Consider the following 18949-nt stretch of genomic DNA (forward strand, 5'->3'; position numbering starts at 1 on the left):
ATTTATCTGCTTAATAATTAAATAAAACTGTATGACGTGTAGTGAGAGTTGGATGGTGTCACACTATCCCACAGTGCATTCACCCCGCTGAGAGCCCCCACTCTTTCTAATGATGAAACAAATGTACACTACTTACATGAACCTACATTGGACCAGCGCACTCACCTGCCTCCCACAATTACCCAGGCCCTTGGCCACCACTGCTATTGGTCTAGTTCACCACAGCTGCCCATGTGCACCTGCAAAAATATAATCATTAAAAAAAACACAAGGTGGGCATGTGGGCAACCTGAGTAGAGAATAGACACTCTAAAGGAAAGAGTGAGAGATAAAAGAGGGGGAGAGAGAAATAGAAAAAAGGGGGGAAAGAAAGCTAAAAAGGGGTGAGGAGAAGAGATGGAAGGGAAAAAAGGGCAAAGATAGAAAAGGGGGAAAGTAAAGAGAAGGGGAGAGTGCGAGTGAGATGGTGGAGAGAGTGAGACAGAGAGACACAGGTGAAGGAAGGGGGAAATAGAGACAGGGAGAAAGGGGGAGAGTGCGATAGGAGGAAGGGGTGAAGTGGCGTTGCCAGGCTATGAAGTGAGGAGAAGCTAGTGTTACGTGTAGGAGGCCACTGTTTGTTTGAATGTAATTTTTGTGTTTGTTTTTTCAACAAATGGTTTTAAAGAGTTTTACTCTCACACTTTAGCTCAGTATACCTTACATTTACACTTTAGCTCAGTATACCTTACATTTACACTTTAGCTCAGTATACCTTACATTTACACTTTAGCTCAGTATACCTTACATTTACACTTTAGCTCAGTATACCTTACATTTACACTTTAGCTCAGTATACCTTACATTTACACTTTAGCTCAGTATACCTTACATTTACACTTTAGCTCAGTATACCTTACATTTACACTTTAGCTCAGTATACCTTACATTTACACTTTAGCTCAGTATACCTTACATTTACACTTTAGCTCAGTATACCTTACATTTACACTTTAGCTCAGTATACCTTACTCTTACACTTTAGCTCAGTATACCTTACATTTACACTTTAGCTCAGTATACCTTACATTTACACTTTAGCTCAGTATACCTTACATTTACACTTTAGCTCAGTATACCTTACATTTACACTTTAGCTCAGTATACCTTACATTTACACTTTAGCTCAGTATACCTTACATTTACACTTTAGCTCAGTATACCTTACATTTACACTTTAGCTCAGTATACCTTACAATTACACTTTAGCTCAGTATACCTTACTCTTACACTTTAGCTCAGTATACCTTACATTTACACTTTAGCTCAGTATACCTTACATTTACACTTTAGCTCAGTATACCTTACATTTACACTTTAGCTCAGTATACCTTACATTTACACTTTAGCTCAGTATACCTTACATTTTCCCCGTCACAATGTAAGCTCGCACAAGCGGCCAGTAAGTCCTAAGGGGTCTAAGCAGATCATGTTCACTACACCTGGTTCTATTGTCATTTTAGGAGTTTATATGTGTATTTATAATATATATCAACTTTTAAGGATTAGAAATAGGAAGAAATGTATATAAAATGATAAAGAAATTGTATTGAGCAGATGGCCAACATTGAAATATGGAGATATTTGTCACTTACTGTACTGTATGTTATAGTTGAAAATAGTAAAACAGTCTCTCTGAGCTCCAGTAGCACACACAAGGCCTGAATTGGAGTCGCACACCTTGCCGATGTTAACTAAGTTGAGCTATTATTTGCTACTGTGCCAGGCAGTATTACAGTGCCTACAGTGGGTGTCTCAGTCCTCTCAGATGTACACAAGGGAAGGGCTTTGCAGTGGTATTTACATAAAGTCGAAGACAGACGATTATGAAAGGATGCAGCCGAGACCGTGTCTGCAGCCACCTCTAAGTCAGTCCCTCACAGAAATGTAATAAATGCAGTTGCCAGAAGAGAGAACAGGGGCCTTACTAGAAGTGCTCTCTCTACCATTCACTAAAAGCAGCCGTATATCATTCAATTTACTTTTCCATCACTAAGGGAATTATGTAATAGCCTGCAAGATGCTGGCTCTGGTGAGAATTTGGCGAGTCTGGCAGTATTCTTAAAGCACCAAACACTTAACTAAAAGGCAACACCAACCTAGATGGTTGGCGCTTTTATCTATAGTGCTGAGTTTATATGTAGATATTCATTGAATAGCATAAATAGGAGCATAAGTAAATATATAATTTAAAGGCAAAATCATTCAGTTTTACTATTGCTGTAGCTTGTGTATCTATAATGGGTACAGGGTGAGGTGCACAGAGGCCCCTGAGCACACCTTGCTCCCAGAACATATGTACGCTGTTGTGTAATCTCCCTTCCCCCTCTATAAATTTCATCGGCGGCACCATCTTTCCGGAAAAGTCTTTAGAAAGATGCCGCCAGGACAGAAAATATCAAAGACTATAGAAAGAAGGTACAACCGGCAGAAGGTAGGGTGGTGGTGGTAAGGGGGGGGGGTCCTCTGCACTGGTGGGGGCCTCATTGGCTGTTCCCTAAGTCCTTTGGGTGTCATCCTCCATCTGTGGATCCTCCCTATCCTTCACCATACACATTCATTCTATCTCATTCTTGCCATTTCCATCTCAAATGCAGATGAGGTGGAGATATAATAGTTAGTGTGACAGGAGGGGGAGTTGAAGTGGTGATAAGGAAGGTTGAAGTAGATAAAGACATTGAGCAAGGAGGATGGGCAATTGAGCTGGAATGAGAGGAAGAAAGGGCTGTTTGGAGAGACATGAGAAGTCAGTGCAGGTAAGAGAAAGGGAATCAAGAACATTGATAAAGAACACTCAAATACAACAAAAGCAGGGGTTTAAATAACAAAAGCCAATTAAGTAGGGGTCAGACTACAGTAATGCCAAGAAGGAGGGTACACATGGGCACAGCCTATAAAATAAAGGTCAAGGAAAGACTCAGCCTGCCACAAATTTTAACCCATGGGGAGCTGCTGTCTCTCTCCGTAAATTACCCAAACCTTGCCTTTTGGTCTGGGCTCCATCACTGAGCCTCCATGATCAAGTGGCCCAGAAGTGCAGTGCAACGTCAAGTGCCACCTAGATCATACTTGCCTACCTTTACTTTCTGCTCCCAGGGAGAAGCCAGGGGAGGAGAAGCAGGTGGGTTGCGAATGGGGGTGGGACCTGTCAATTTGCGTAATTAAGCCCCACCCCTTCATGGTAAATTACCACAATTGGCGCAAATTTACATAAGGGGCTTGGCTAAATGCGATTATTGAAGAATCGCGTCATTAAGCCCCACCTCCTACACAGGGACCTACGATCGCCGTGGAAATTCTCCCAATTTTGCCCACTTTACTAGGAAGTGGGCAGAATGTGGGAGAAATGCTTACCCTTCTGTGGGTGTGGGGGGTAACCCAAAAAATCGTGAGCCTCCCGTGAATTCCAGGAGGGTAGGCATGTATAACCTAGATACGGTACTGTTACTAATCATACATGGAGTTCATGTAATTTGTATACAGCCTGTTCACAGGACTGACTTGAAAGGCATGAAATTATACACATTTTCACCCAAGACACAAGTAAGTGATCTGTGGTATGGAGACAGGCAATTGGTCATTCCCTGGTGATATTGTAGTTTTATTTATTTTTTCTAAAAGTCTTTGTAAAGTTTGTACTTTTCAGAAAAGTAGATGTAGATAGTAAAAAATATATATATAACAGAGATATTTAATATCTTGCCTTTAGCAGCGTTCTGAAGATTCTGTGTATATGTTTTTTTTTTAAATTTAATAATAATTTATTTCTTTTTAGAGTTGACTTAGCAATAAATAACTCATCAGATCCACCTGGTACAGACAGAAGCAATGAGAGTATCAAATCCAATATAAAACCAGCAACAGTCAAATGGAGACACAACCAAACGCTTTCACTGAACATCAGGTACGTAATCTTGGTTATTGTACAGGAAAATACTCGCAGTTACCAGAGCTCTTGACTTCTAGAAATGTTACCCATTACTTATGACTAGGTTCATGTTTTATAACTTGATAACTGATATTACTTGATGTTGTTTTGTTATCAAGCAAATTAGAATTCAAATATCGCAATCCAACTTATCACCTTTGTAATTAAACTTCTTCATTCTGAGTGGTTATAATCTCTGGCTGACTAAAAGAAGAAAACTGTGTGTTTTCTAGTCAAGGGTCTTTCAAAGGGAGTTCCCTCACTTTTCCAAAGTGTTATAACATTCCAGAATATGAGTATTTTTATTTTTTTTTAAGATTATGATTACCCACTATTGCTAAAGCCAAAGTCAGACATTTTTTTTACTCCATTTTTCTTTGTTTTCCAAACATAAACCTAACTAATTTATCCTTTTAATGAACAGGGTTAATACATTTTTATTTGAATTTAAAATTGCTAAATGTACACTTGCCCATGATTTATCCCAATTATACCTTTACTTAGTGTAACATTCCAAACAATAGGGTTGACTCAGCAGTGGACGGAATTGCAAAACCTCACACAAGGGGCTTTGAAAGTCTGTCCTGCTAAAATTCTAATGCTGCAGGAAGAGACTGAAGAGAAGAGACTCCTCTTGTCAGCATCTTTCTTCCCAGCGCTGCTACCGAGATCATAGTCTGGGATCAATATAGGTAACAATGTTGTGCGGCACCGGCCAGCTGAGTAAGTCTCAGCTTAAGCAGGCTGGCTGGCTTGTGAGGACAGGAAGTCTGCGTCCATACGCTGACCCTGGCCTCGTACCTCTCGGAGAAAAGGGGTGACCCCAGTAATCAGGCAGAGGCAAAGGAGTGCCTGCTTGCAATCTCGCCGGTCCCGGGTCCTGGGCATGATTATCGGGAATCTGTCTGAAAACTTGAAAGTACGTCCTCTGCTGAATCAGCCCCAAAATTCACATAGATAATAAGGGGACAAGGTGCATAATTGAAAGAAAAAAACAACAACTGTATCAGACATGGCCAATAGTGGGCACTATACAGCCGAACCATTCTTTCAGTGCTTATTTATTCGTTGAAGTGAATAACAAACTTGTACAGAAATGTGATCATTGCTGTAAATATTAATTTGTTTATGTTATATGTAAATGTGTCAGTCGTCCCCGAGGTATTGGAAATGAGGAATCCTCCTACAAAAACCCTGCACTTTCCCCTGATTTACTCATAAATAAGTCCCATGGGACATGAATACTGTAATCAAGGTAACCTTGTATACAGACCAGAGAAACAAACGCGTTGCTGCAGAAAGCTGAGTTTCTCATTTACACAATAATATTCTTTGTAGAGAAAACCTAAATATTCCTATTGAATGTTTCCTGTTTGCTTTACTACTGCTAATTTTTATCATGTTTCAATGCAAACTGGTAGACATTATGGCAGTAACAAAACATTTGGTTAACTTAATTAAATATTGATGCATCGATTTGCTTAGCGCTGTTAACTGATTTTATTTTTAATGAAGAAAAATTATTTCTGTTTCAAAATACACGTGTCTCAGATATACAACACAAGCCCTTGCTAGTGTGTAATATTTTCATAACTTAGTTATAAAACTTTAGATTTCATGTAGAGGTCGATAATGAAATTTTGTGACGGAACAGGCCATTTTGCAGAAGTGTGAAGTTCCGATGATACAATCTTCGTGTTCCACTCTTTCTTCTCCATTCCACTGAATGGCCTTCTACTCTGTATCTGTAAATTCAATATTCACACCACTATCTCATAATAAAGAAGGTGCCAAACAGAACACTTCTTCTCAGGAAGACCAAGAAAAACAAGAATGTTTTGTATAAATGTATTGGATCATGAAATGAAGATTTTCTAAACTCGACATGACACAAAATCAGTAATACTGTAATACTATTTGAATGTATTGTAAGAGGCACATCCACTTCAGTGAGCACACATACAGTAAATTCTGACAATGATGGGTTTTTGGCAGCAGCAATGTTTTGTATGAACCAGTAAGGCACTGGAGAATGTTGGATAAGATTAAAGTACAGGTTGAGTCTCCCATATCCAAAATGCTTGGGACCAGGGGTATTTTGGATATCGTAATATTCCGTATTTTGGAATAATTACATGCCATTATGAAATATCTTGGGAAAGGTACCCAAATCTAAACACAGAATTCATTTATGTTTCATATACACCTTATACACAGCCTGCAGGTATTTTTATACAATATTTTCAATAATTTTGTGGCTAAAACAAAATTTGTGTACATACACAAAATTAATTTATGTTTCATATACATCTTATACACACAGCCTGAGGGTAAATTGTATACAATATTTTTAATAATTTTGTGCCTTAAATAAAGTTTGTGTACCTTGTACCATCAAAAAGCAATGGTGTCGCTATCACAGTCATGCTAAAAAAAAAATCTGTATTTCGGAATATTTGGATATGGGAGACTCAACCTGTACTGAGAAATAACTGCCTGTTATCCTCCAGCTAAAAGCTTCTTTCACACTTAATCATATGCTTTCTGTCTTTTCAGGAAACAAATATTGCATTTCTTGGATGCAGAAAGAGACATCTCAGTTCTAAAAGGAACTTTGAAGCCGGGTGATATAATTCATTACATATTTGATCGAGACAGTACTATGAATATATCCAAGAACTTATATGAACTTTTACCTAGAACATCCCCTATGAAAAACAAGCACTTTAAGACCTGCGCCATTGTGGGAAATTCCGGAATTTTGCTTAACAGTGGTTGTGGAAAAGAGATTGATTCCCATGATTTTGTCATAAGGTAATATTGCAAATCATATTTGTCTATGAATTTTTTTTTGAGCATGGCAATTTTCTTTAACTACTGTACTAACAGGTCACTGTATCTACAAACAGATTGTCCTGTCTATGGGGCAAAATAACATGACCATGGATGGTCTTTTCCAGCGCAATCATTTCCTTATGAATTGCTGAACAAATTGCAAGAATTAAGCTGTGGGGTTTTTTGTTGTTCAAAGTATGAAGAAATAGAAATGCCTGGTGTAAGCAGGCACAGATTTAGCATTAGGCACAATAGGGGTTGCAGAGGCGGCTCGTTCTTTGCAAAGTGCTTATTTTAAGATTTTTCCTTTATCACAGAAAAAATGAAATCAGCGAATTATGGAAATCACCTGTTGTGGGTTTACTAGTAAAATGTTACAATAGTTGGGTAGAAGGAGAAATAGTAGGACTAGTCAAGCTAGGAAAGATTTGATGTGATACTATATTCTGTTCCATGACTTGAGCTCTGGAATGTTCTGTGTTAATGAGTTATATAGTAGATAGTTGTTTGGATTGTATGGAGCTGAATGGTCCATTGATAACAATCTGCTTCTGGTTGCAAGTGCTTGTGTGGAGTCAAATGGACAGTGTGTATACTGTGGAGGTAACAGAAAATGCATAGGATATTGTATGTCCTGATTCCTGTCAGCCATTTTCCATTGTTTGTTTTATCAAGAGACCGCTGCTGGCAGATCATTTATAGCCAAATCACCTGTCAAAAAGCAGATCAGAGGGGATTCAGATAAATAACATAAAAACATGCCCATCTACACAAGCCCTGAGGCTAGTTATATTTATTTAGTATCAACACGCTTCAGCAGCAAGTATTATTTTCTGTAATATCTCTAGGGCTGTTTTAGTGCAGAGACCATGTACCCTAGGCTCCGAAAATCTGATTTTTTTTTCTTTAAATTAATAAGAGTCCCAAAATTTTACTTAACCTGTCCTACCATCTCTCTGTCTCACATGTGTATGCACTGGAAACCCAAACTTGGCTATGTCTCAATACCTGAAGATAGCTGTCTCTGGCCTGGGAGCTTCTAAAAAAAGAAATATAAATAAATATGGAAAAGCCCTTTGGAGAAAAGCCAGTTTTACCCAAGTCACAGAAATCAGATGACACTACTAATATCTGTAATAATTTATAGAAGATGATGTATAATTCCTTATAATACACATGTTTGTAATGAGCACTGACCTATTGACATCAGTACTCACTGTTTACACAGACATTAATATCAGGCATGTATTCGTATATAAAGAATGTTGTATATTATATAGTAGTTTGTGTTCTGGGAGAATAGAATGGTTGTGCAGTAATCCACTAAATGCGAGTTAAGTAATATTTTCTTGTGTCTGCTGCTTTGGCACAAGTACTTCTGTTTTGCTAGATCTTGGACAGAGAATTGTTTTTTTTTGTAAGGAAGTGTATTTATTGGAAATCTGTACTATTATTTTGGCATGAAAACCAAACGTCTGTGATTCACAACTTGTCGACTAATGGCATTAAATAAAAACTGTTACTGTGCCAATGTAGTCTGCACATTATGCTGTATATTATTTATCTTCTAGAGAACTGTCTGGGATGAGAACTACTGTGCTGTTACAGATATATCAGTAATTCATGCCGCTATATAAGCAGACACTTTTGTTCAAATGGGCACCCTTGTTTGTACACTGCATACAAACATAAAAAAGTATATTATACAAAACCACAAATGTCACATGAAAAGTCACAGGGTTCTCCAAAGTTGACATAAAAATGTTGAATTTAGGAGTCATTAGTAAAAATCTACATGAACTTAAAATTCATGCAACAGAGAAGAAAAAAATACACAGTCGTATCACTTTTAAAAGAAGTTGACTGTGCCTAAAAAACGCTTTTGGGATACTTAAATTAACCATTTATTTTGCTTCATGTTGTTACAGAAGATATAACTTTCTATGAGCAATGTTAACTTGATGCAGTACCTCTTAGAAACCCACAGGTTGTACTGTGTTATATGAAATACATTTTGCATACATTTATTTATCCATGATGGCTAGTGGGTAGTGCTAAATATCATTCTGTATCGCTGCATATGACAGCGTTACAAAATGTATTACCACACTATTTAACATTCCGGGGCTCCTTGGCGAGCACTGTTGAAATTCCCCTAAGCAGCAGTCTCTATGGCAATATTGGACCCCACAGGTATGATAAGCTAACGCCATTAGCTTAATGATTTCTCAGAGTCAATGTTGCCATAGAGGTCTATGGGGACATTGGTAAGCTTCTGTAACTAGGGTAATGTCATAGAGATCTTTGATTCTCCATTGTTAACCCTTTGTTAAAAATAGAACAATGATTACAGTACCGTCTGTCAATATTTTTATCGACATGTTGACTCTTCACGGCTTCTTCAACCGACCCCATAGGAAGAGTTTTGCAAGTTTAAATTCTGCAATGTAATGCACTTTGCGGCAGGGCAATATAACAAACCAAAATATGCTGAGATGTACATTAAACCTAAGTGAAAAATTTATTTAATGTGGTTGGCTTCTGATTAAAATAGACTACACTGTATATATATATATATATATATATATATATATATATATATTATATATTCATTTTTTCTGAAATACAAACACATCTGAACTTATGGGTTTAGAGTCAAATCGAATCCCAGTTCAGAATCACTTTGGACTTCAGAGTGGAACCGAGTTCCGGCTTGGGTCTGCTGTCAGTTCGGAACTCAGAATTGAAAGCCAAACTCGAGTTTTGGATTGCATGTAAACAGGTCCAAATTATATGATTTTAGTCATTTTATAAAAATTTTTATCGATTTTTAAGGAATCCAAAACTGAACCAAAAAACATGAGGGTGGTTTTGCCAGAATCCGCAGTGGTGGCTTTGACTGTTTACAACACTATACCAGGACATCCTATGAAAATGATTGCACTATTTGCTCTGACATATACCTAAATGTTCTGTAATAGCTACAGCAGTTTATTAAATAAACAAGCCACTAAAAACACAGCACATTATTATTACACTTGGTTTGTTGTGTCTGGAGCTAAGAATGATTTTTACATCTGAAGGAATGGCAGCAGCTCTCATGCTGAGTTATAGTCTCGCAGTGTCTCTGTGCTCAACAGGTGCACAGAGCAGAATGTGAGATTAGAGACTACAAAGCCCATTGAGTCACGGCAGCACGGAGAGACTGTCTTCAGAGACTGGAAGTATTAGTAATGTGACTTCAAAGATCCCGTTAAAGGAAGTATGAATTCAAATAAGACTCTATTTGCATTGATGGAAGGAGAGAACAGCTGATTTGATGCAAGCCTGGTTAGATCCCTGATTAGTGACTATGGACAAGTCTTTTCATACCTTGGAGCCTTATGTCATAAACTATTAAAATCAGGGACATATTAGAGTTGAAAAAAATACATCAACAGATGTGATCTAAACCTTTGTTTCCAGCTAATTTTTGACTCAGGCCCAATCAAAACCTGAAAGGAATAGTTTGAAACTGTAGTTCTCTAAATCGTTCCTCAGGACCCCCCAAACAGGTCACATTTTCCAGGTCACCTAGCAGGCGCACAAGTGTACTTATTACTCACTGATGCATTGTAAAGATCCACAGGTGGAGCTAATAATTTCACTTGTGATTCTGTAAGGAGTCCTGGAAAACATGCACTGTTCGGCAGGACCGTAACTAGGGTTTTGCGGCCGGTGCCATCGCACAGGGCACCACAGGTCAGGGGGCGCTGTTTGGGCCTGTCAAATTTCTATTTATTATCAATCTCACTTGTAGCTTCCTCTTATTTTATCCCCAGCATCTCCTGGCCTCCCCTATCTCTTCCCTGGCCCTACCCCATGAGGCCATGGCCCTTTTTCGGGTGCATTATGTCCCTTTGAAAAATGAGGGGGGCGCCAATACTCTTTCTGGCACAGGGCACCAAAATGTCTAGTTACGGCTCTGCTGTTCGGGGTCCTGACGACTGAGTTTGAGAACCTGTGGTTTGTAACATTCAGAATTACATTGCTTAGAGTTAAGGCGCATTTTACTAAGGAAAGAACACCTATTGTCTTCATTCTTTAAAACTAGCAACACACATAGATCTGCAGTAAAAATAGGCTATAACAGCATGCAAATAAATCAGAGCATTAGAATGTTTACAGCAGCACACATTATTTCAGCTCAGGCAACAATGGGTGTGCTTGTGTAGGCAACTTTGAAATGCAATGTTCTAAGCCAACATATAGACAATGATGTGCTACTGTTAAACTGGGGTTGGAAGATTGTGGTGTTATACACATCTCTCTAAAAGGGAGAGGTATCAAACCATTGAGCTAGATAGACTGGAGAAGCTGCCCATACTGTAGCAGCCAATCAGCTTCTAGCTATAATTTATCTAGTACAGTCTATAAAATGACAGAATCTGATTGGTTGCTATGGGCAGTATCTCTCAAAGGTTTTATAAACCTCCTTCTAAGAAACATATTTTATACATCTAACTTGCTCCATTTTTCAAAGGGTTATGAAATATCTGTTGATTTTTTAATAACTCCCGGAGCTATCAGTTCAACCACTTCTAGAAACCCACAGGTTGCCTTAGTCTTTATATTTTTATCATTTGCAGTAGTTATCGTTCATATTAGTATTGTCCGTGGGGAGTACAGAACCTAGAATTTGTTTTCTGTGTGGCTATATTTATACTCTTGATGTACTGTTTTAGTAAACTGCACCATAACTTTTGTAGATGTAATTTGGCACCTGTAGAGGAGTATGCCAGAGATGTTGGCATGAAGACACACCTGGTAACCATGAACCCTTCAGTTGTACAACGTGCCTTTGAGGACCTAGTGAATGACACCTGGAAAGATAAATTTCTTCAGCGACTGAAAAGTTTGAATGAGAGTATCCTGTGGATTCCAGCATTCATGGCTAAAGGAGGAGAGGAGCGTGTGGAGTGGGTGAATGACCTCATTATCAAACACCACATTAATGTGCACACAGCCTACCCTTCTCTACGTCTCCTCCATGCGGTCAGAGGGTAAGAATTCACCTTGCAATCACAGCTTAAGTACTTTAGTAAAAGAGGTGATGTGTTGAAGAAATAATTTTTCAACTGATATAAGCATGTGTGTAATCTATAAGCCACAGTAAGATACTGACCAACATGCTATAGAGAGGAGACATAATATTCAGAATGTGGCAAGCTTCTAATGAATTTAAATTTTCTACTTACAAAAAGTTAATGTTTTATGTTCCATTCCCTCCTATGAGCATCTTATTGAAAAACAAATCATGATTGGAAATAAGTTGTCTTAATTGTCTAGCTATTTATTAAGCATATAATGATGACAACACAGAGCCAGTAATATATATATATAGATATATAGATATGCTGAAGATCCGGCACTCACACGCACATTAGAATATACAGAGCTCCGATGCCATAACCAGATAAATGTAGAATACAAGCAACAGATGAAAGGCACTCAGAGAGTTAATAATCCAAATGACTACAGCAAGGTAGTATAGTCAACGTTTCGGAGCAACCTCCTTTATCAAGACCATATAAAAAATGCATTTTTTATATGGTCTTGATAAAGAAGGTTGCTCCGAAACGTTGACTATACTACCTTGCTGTAGTCGTTTGGATTATTAACTCTCTGAGTGCCTTTCATCTGTTGCTTGTATATAGATATATATATATATATGTAATCCGGTCGGCGGCACTCAGAAAGAATGAGACTCAGTCTATGATGAAACCAACGTTTCAATGCTCTATTTTTGCATTTTTGTCAGGGTGCAGGTGTGCTGCACCCTGATGAAAATGCCAAAATAGAGCATTGAAATGCCGCCAACCAGATACTATAATCAGGCTACACGATTAATCCCATGGGAGACCATTAATCCAGATTTATAAGAGAAAAAACTCCGGGGTGCACTCACCAGATTTCATAAAAATATCCTTTATTTGATCCATAGGGTAAATAGGCATTACTCTGTTTCTATTTACCCTATGGATCAAATAAAGGATATTTTTATGAAGTCTGGTGAGTTGAGTGCACCCCAAAGTTTTTTCTCATATATATATATATATATATATATATATATATATATATATATCTGTCAAAACAGCTCTGACCCATGAAGGCATGGACTTCAGAAGACCTCTAAAAGTGTCCTGTGGTATATGGTGTCAAGATCCTTTAAGTCCCATAGGTTGCAATGTAGGGCCTCCATGGCTTAGTCTTGTATTTCCAGCACATCCCAAAGATGCTCAATCTGATTTAGATCTTGGAAATTTGGAGGTCAAGTCAAAAACTTCATCTATTTGTTTCTCAAACCATTCCTGAACAATTTTTGCAGTGTGGCAAGCTGCATTATTCTGTTGAGAGGGCACAGCAATCAGGGAAACCTGTTGCCATGAAGGGGTGTACTTCGACTGTAACAATGTTTAGGTAAGTGGTAACATTCACATAAATAACAGGATCCAGTGTTTGCACAGCAGAACATTGCCCAGAGAATCACAGTACCTCCGCCAGTTTGCCTTCTTCCCATTGTGCAATCCTGGTGCTGTCTCTTCCCCAGGTAAACCATGAACATGCATCTGGCCATCCACATGATGTCAAAGAACATTTTATTAATCAGACCAGGCCACCTTCTTCCAACATTCAGTTCTGATACTCACGTTTCCATTGAAGGTGCTTTTGGCTTTGGACAGGGGTCAGCATGAGCACTCTGACCGGTCTACAGTTACGCAGCCCCATACGCAGCAAGCTGCTATGCACTGCGTGTTCTGACACTTTTCTATCACAGCCAACATTAGCTTTTTCAACAATTTGTGCTACAGTAGCTCTTCTGTGGCATAGGGCCACAGGTGCAAGACCACTCAATACAGGCACCAATGAGCCTTGGGCACCCATGACCCTATTGTCGGTTCACTGGTTGTCCTTCCTTGGGCCACTTTTTGTAGGTACTAACCACTGCATACTGGGAACACCCCACAATACCTGATATTTTGAAGAAGCTCTGACCTAGGTATGTAGCCATCACAATTTGACACTTGCCAAAATAACTCAGATCCTTAGGCTTGCCTATTTTTCCCACCCCTTGACACTGCCATTGTAAAATTATAATCATTGTTATTCACTTCACCTGTCAGTGGTTTTAATGTTATGGCCGACCTGTAAATATAAAGTATATATATATATATATATATATATACATATATATATATGTATATATATATATATATATACACTCGCACACACACAGTGTTCATATCAGGAACAAACAAAATGATAGGTACATAACAAATCGGATGGGAAGAAGACATGGGAAAATTGCATTCAAGGATTTTTCATACAGGTTGAGTAATGCCTTTCCGGGACATATATTACGCAGGGTTATAATCCTACGCCATCATAACTGGCATAGTCTGGCTGTTCCTGTACACGTCATCACTAGCTTAATGAATACCACTTTGGCTCCTATTAGGAAACTTTCACCAATACCCTAAAACCAACTAAATATAGACCATCCTTTTGGAGTCCTTGATTCTACTTGTATTCTTTAATTTCATTGATCAATTACTTCATGGGATTTTTATATGTAGATGCAACACTCTTGATCAATTAGGTAGTTTGTAAAGTTACTTTCCTCACCTGCGTTATCTCTTCACTTAAGAAATGTACTGTATGTCCTTAGTGGTTTCATTAATATTTTCATCAATAATTATTGCTAATTTGATAACAATTTTAGGAATGAATACAACATAGTGCCTATGATGGCAAAATACCAAACCTGACCATTTTGTTTTGAGTTTCTAAAATCATCCTCTGGAATTTCAGTATCCTTCTTGTTGGAAACATCTGACCACAGTAAAATGTCCTGAATATGTCTGCAGCATCTGCTTATTTGCCCTCTAAGCCAGACATATAATACATTCCCATATGTATGACTGGAAATGAGCAGGCCTCTATTTTCAAGGAAATATGTCATTTATATGTTCAACCCGATCTAGGCTTTTACTGTACCCTTGTCTATATCTTATCATGTAGCCAGTGGCATCCCTACCTGTCTTTGCACCCGGTGCGGCGCCGGCTAATAAGGGGGTGTGGCCTCATGGGTGAGGGCGTGGCCTCACGGTCCGAACACCCGTTTTTATTTCACACCGGGGGTGCGGGAGGTGCAGGCTGACTTGGGGCACCAGCCTGTGTGAAGTGCCGGCTCCCTCACTGTGCTACGAGCCGAGTGTTGCATGTAGTGCAGCACCCGGCTCCTGTCATTGCGGGCGAGCACTTTGGGTAGTGTCTAAATCCCCTTCACGGAGAGGACCCTGACATCATCAGCCAGTGTCCAGCATCATTCCCTACAATCCAAGTGGGCATAGAGGGAGAATATAACCATGTGGCGAGCGTAGCGAGGCACCGATCCCGAAGCGTGGCGAGCGCAGCGAGCCCGTGAGGGGACAACTTTCTTGTTTTAGTGGGGACAACTTACTGCACTTCCACCCTCACTCACGTCACTTCTAGGTCCCTAGCAAGAAGGGGAAATAAGCTCTACCCAGCACTTTGGTGTCACCCCTCGGCTGGTGACACCCAGGCGCAGCTCGCACCCCCCGGACTTTCCTAGTGATCCCAGTATATGTAGCTAGTCAGTTCTCCTTTTACAGACATTAGTAAGATTTTTATGCATTAAGGTGTTAGCAAACCAAGTTCTATTATTTAAATCAACTCCCCAGCTGGCACCCGTAATGTCTACAGGTTCAGTGGAATAAGTAACATGAATCAGTGGTTCATTGATTAAAACGTAAATTATACATGTTATTTGTAATATTAACCTTGTTTACAGTGAGGTTATAGCAAAGACCATATAACTGGAGCAAAATATTAGAGGGACAAATGTTCTTGTATTCTGCTAGGGACAATCCTCAGAAAGTGGTACTATAAGAACAGGTACATGTTGTCCAGCATGTTGTTACTCCCTTTACAGGCAGCCATTGCTGCTGTTATATGAAAAAAGTCTTATTGTACGAATATGTGTTCTCCTGCATAGAAAATGTGCAATTATTTTCTATTATGTTATTAGATGTGCTATGTCTATATTTTCCTGTCCATATAAATCACCAGGTGTAGGTCAGTGTGCTTGATCCCCATGCAGCACTCTGAACATGCTGACAAGAGCAGTATTATTTATTTTATGTCTGTAGTTATGTTTGTAGCAACAAAGAGTCTCTATTACTACTTATACTATAATACTTATATTATAGACCATATCTATAATAGGTGCAGGGTGTGCTGTGCACATGGCCCCTAGGTCCAAGGGGGCCTACACCCATTTATTCAATACTCCGCATTGGGAATTGCAGCACTGTGCAAAGAGCAAGTAAAATGCAGCTTCTCCATTTTTCCATTATTTTACGCATGCGCAGTAGGGAAATCGCCGGGGAAATAACTGCCGTGCCGCGTGTCTCTGTAGACTCTGGCATAGCACTAAAGTCTACTCTAGTGCCCATAGTCTGCTGCGCTCAGTGCACTGCTGGCTGCCGGGTAGAGCGGATGGGGCCCCGGACGGATACTGCATACGGACCCCCTCCTCTTTTAATATGTCCCTGGTGCTAGCAGAGTGGTTTCTTTGCTTGCTGCTGGTTGGAGTGCTTTGTTCATCTAGGCGGACTCGTTTTGCTTGCAGCAGGATACATGACTGCATACAGCAACTCCTTCCAATATGTGTTAACACCTTCCAATGCAACATATGTGGATGTGATGAGAATTAAGTACCTTGTACTGTATTTCCACTTAGGAGACAAAGAGTTCTTTCACTGATCTTACCTTGATTGTGATCAGATCACCGGGCTGCGGGTTTTGTATATATATCGCCTTCTGCTTAGTTTTCTATTTTAAGCCTCTCTCAACCTGTGTGTGGATAATAGGAGATCAACAAGCATTAAAATCCAGTTTGTTATATATTTGTACATTCCGGATGACGACAGGGCAAGTAGCTGTGCATTTGGCAATTTCATTCCTGTTTGAACACATATTTTGGCAATTTTGTATTTTAGTGTTCTTTCTACTTTTAATGAACTCTGAGAGTGGTTTGGAGTGTGTAGCTGTTATGTGATTAACAGAATCTGTCATATATGCACAGTAAAGTGTGCGCTTGTATTTAAATTAAACATCTGTACAACCCCTTAATCTACTTAAAAAAATCCTTGAACAACTTCATTGTATGTAGTGGAAGCTGATATTACAGATTGGTATGCTTCAGCCCATCCTGAAAATAGGCCAACACAAATCAGCACAGATTCAAATATTTGACATTTAAGCATTGTATAAAATCACACTGTACATTTTGAACAGGTAACATTTTTTGTATCATATGTGCTTCATTTACTTTAACAGATTTTTCAGCAGTTTACAGTTGACAAATAACACATAATTTTGGTGCAGAACACAATAATACACAACTATGCTGGTCTAAACCCTTATAAATAGTGATTCATATAAAAAATTAAATTATACCAAATTTAATGATATATCATGTGTATCAATAAAAACACAAAAGAGTAAAACATGCACACAAGCAAGATAATTATCTTATAAAAGTTCCAGTTCCTTGAAAGTAACAATGTAGCAGCAAATTGATAATTAAATAGCTGTTTTACAGCATATGCTATTGATCCTGTGAATCGTTACTTAATAGTAAAATTTGTAACAGCAATCAGCAATGGTTGAGTAACGATTTACAGAATCAATAGCATATGCTGTATAACAGCTATTTAATTATCCATTTGCTGCTATATTGTAACTTTTAAGGAACTTCTTGAACTTTTACATGCTAAGTATCTTACTTATGTGCATGTTTTTACTCTTTTGTGTTTTATTATTGATACACCAGGATATATCATTACATTTGTTAATATTTAATTACTGGTTTGAATAACTATTTATAAGGGTTTACACCAGCACAGTTGTGTATTATTGTGTTCAGTTTGATTGTGCAATAGGCAATACCTCTGATTAGAGTTCTGCAGGTGTTTACCCATATCCTTTCTGTCCCTGAGGTGCTTGGTGTGTTTATATGTTTAACCAAAAATCTATGGTGCAGTCAGCTAACATCCTGAGTCCTTATAATGCTGAGAACATGCACCCTATAATTGTCGGTTTGTTATACCGCTGGACATCAGCCCAGCGGATGAAATACAGATGCCGGAAGGCCGGCATATGGAGATCCCGTCAGGGTAAGTATAAAGGCTATCCCTAACCCTCTCCCCCCCTTAGGGGTGCCTAACCCTCACCCTCACCTCTCCCCTAGTGCCTAACTCTAACCTCCCCCCAGGGGTGCCTAAACCCAACCCCCCTCCCCGCACCCTAAACCCAATGCCCTCCCAGGGGGGTGACTAGCCCTAACCTCCCCACGGGGGTGCCTGACCCTAAGCCCCCCTTCCCCTAGCCTATTCCTAACACCCTCCCGAGGGGGTGTGTAACCCTAAGTTCACCCGGGAGACCCTAAACCTAACCCTCCTCACGCGGCTATCCGCTCCCGACGCCTGGCTTACCTACGATCGGTATGCCGGGAGTCGAGATTTCGCCGTGGGGCTAATCATAGGCGTCGGTATTTAGAAACCTGTCATTAGTCCCATGCCGAGATTTCACCGTCGGGAAGCCGGTGGCCAGCATTTCAACCTGACTACAATGGAAACTATGGGGTATATTTAGTAAAGGTCTATTTTAATCAATTTAATAGATTTAAAAGGGATAAAAATCGATCAACATTGATGTTGTGTTTCTGGAGCTTAATAACATATTTACCAACACTTAAAAAAAAATCAAATATTGTCTGTTACTAAATGTGTGATTTAGCCCCAAAACATAACATCAATTTTGATAATTTTTTTTTATCATTTTGAAATCAATTAAAATCTAATACAATCAACCTTTAGTAAAAATATCCCAGGATCTTCTGTAAAATCCACTCTTAGCAATTTGGTCAGTGTCAGGATTTATACACCCTTTGTGGGTGTTCATTTTGTCATTTGTTATACATTGCAATTAATGTTAAGAGAGAGTCTTATTTTAGGTAAGAATAAACGTTAAGTTTACATTTTTTTCACCATATCACTCACAGACTGTTTATATTGCTTA

The 18949-nt window shown here is 39.0% G+C and overlaps 1 protein-coding gene across 1 annotated transcript in view; it reads left to right on the forward strand.

Annotated features, from left to right (window-relative positions):
- ST8SIA2 (ST8 alpha-N-acetyl-neuraminide alpha-2,8-sialyltransferase 2) overlaps positions 1-18949 on the forward strand; it is a 315422-nt gene that overhangs the window by 237046 nt on the left and 59427 nt on the right. The window contains exons 3-5 of the mRNA XM_088452858.1: positions 3815-3943; positions 6524-6781; positions 11551-11844. Coding sequence (XP_088308984.1) covers positions 3815-3943; positions 6524-6781; positions 11551-11844 — 681 coding nt within the window. The remainder of the gene's footprint in view (positions 1-3814; positions 3944-6523; positions 6782-11550; positions 11845-18949) is intronic.

Source organism: Taudactylus pleione, unplaced genomic scaffold (assembly GCF_031769625.1).
Source record: "Taudactylus pleione unplaced genomic scaffold, aTauple2 ptg000556l, whole genome shotgun sequence".
NCBI classification, from domain to species: domain Eukaryota; kingdom Metazoa; phylum Chordata; class Amphibia; order Anura; family Myobatrachidae; genus Taudactylus; species Taudactylus pleione.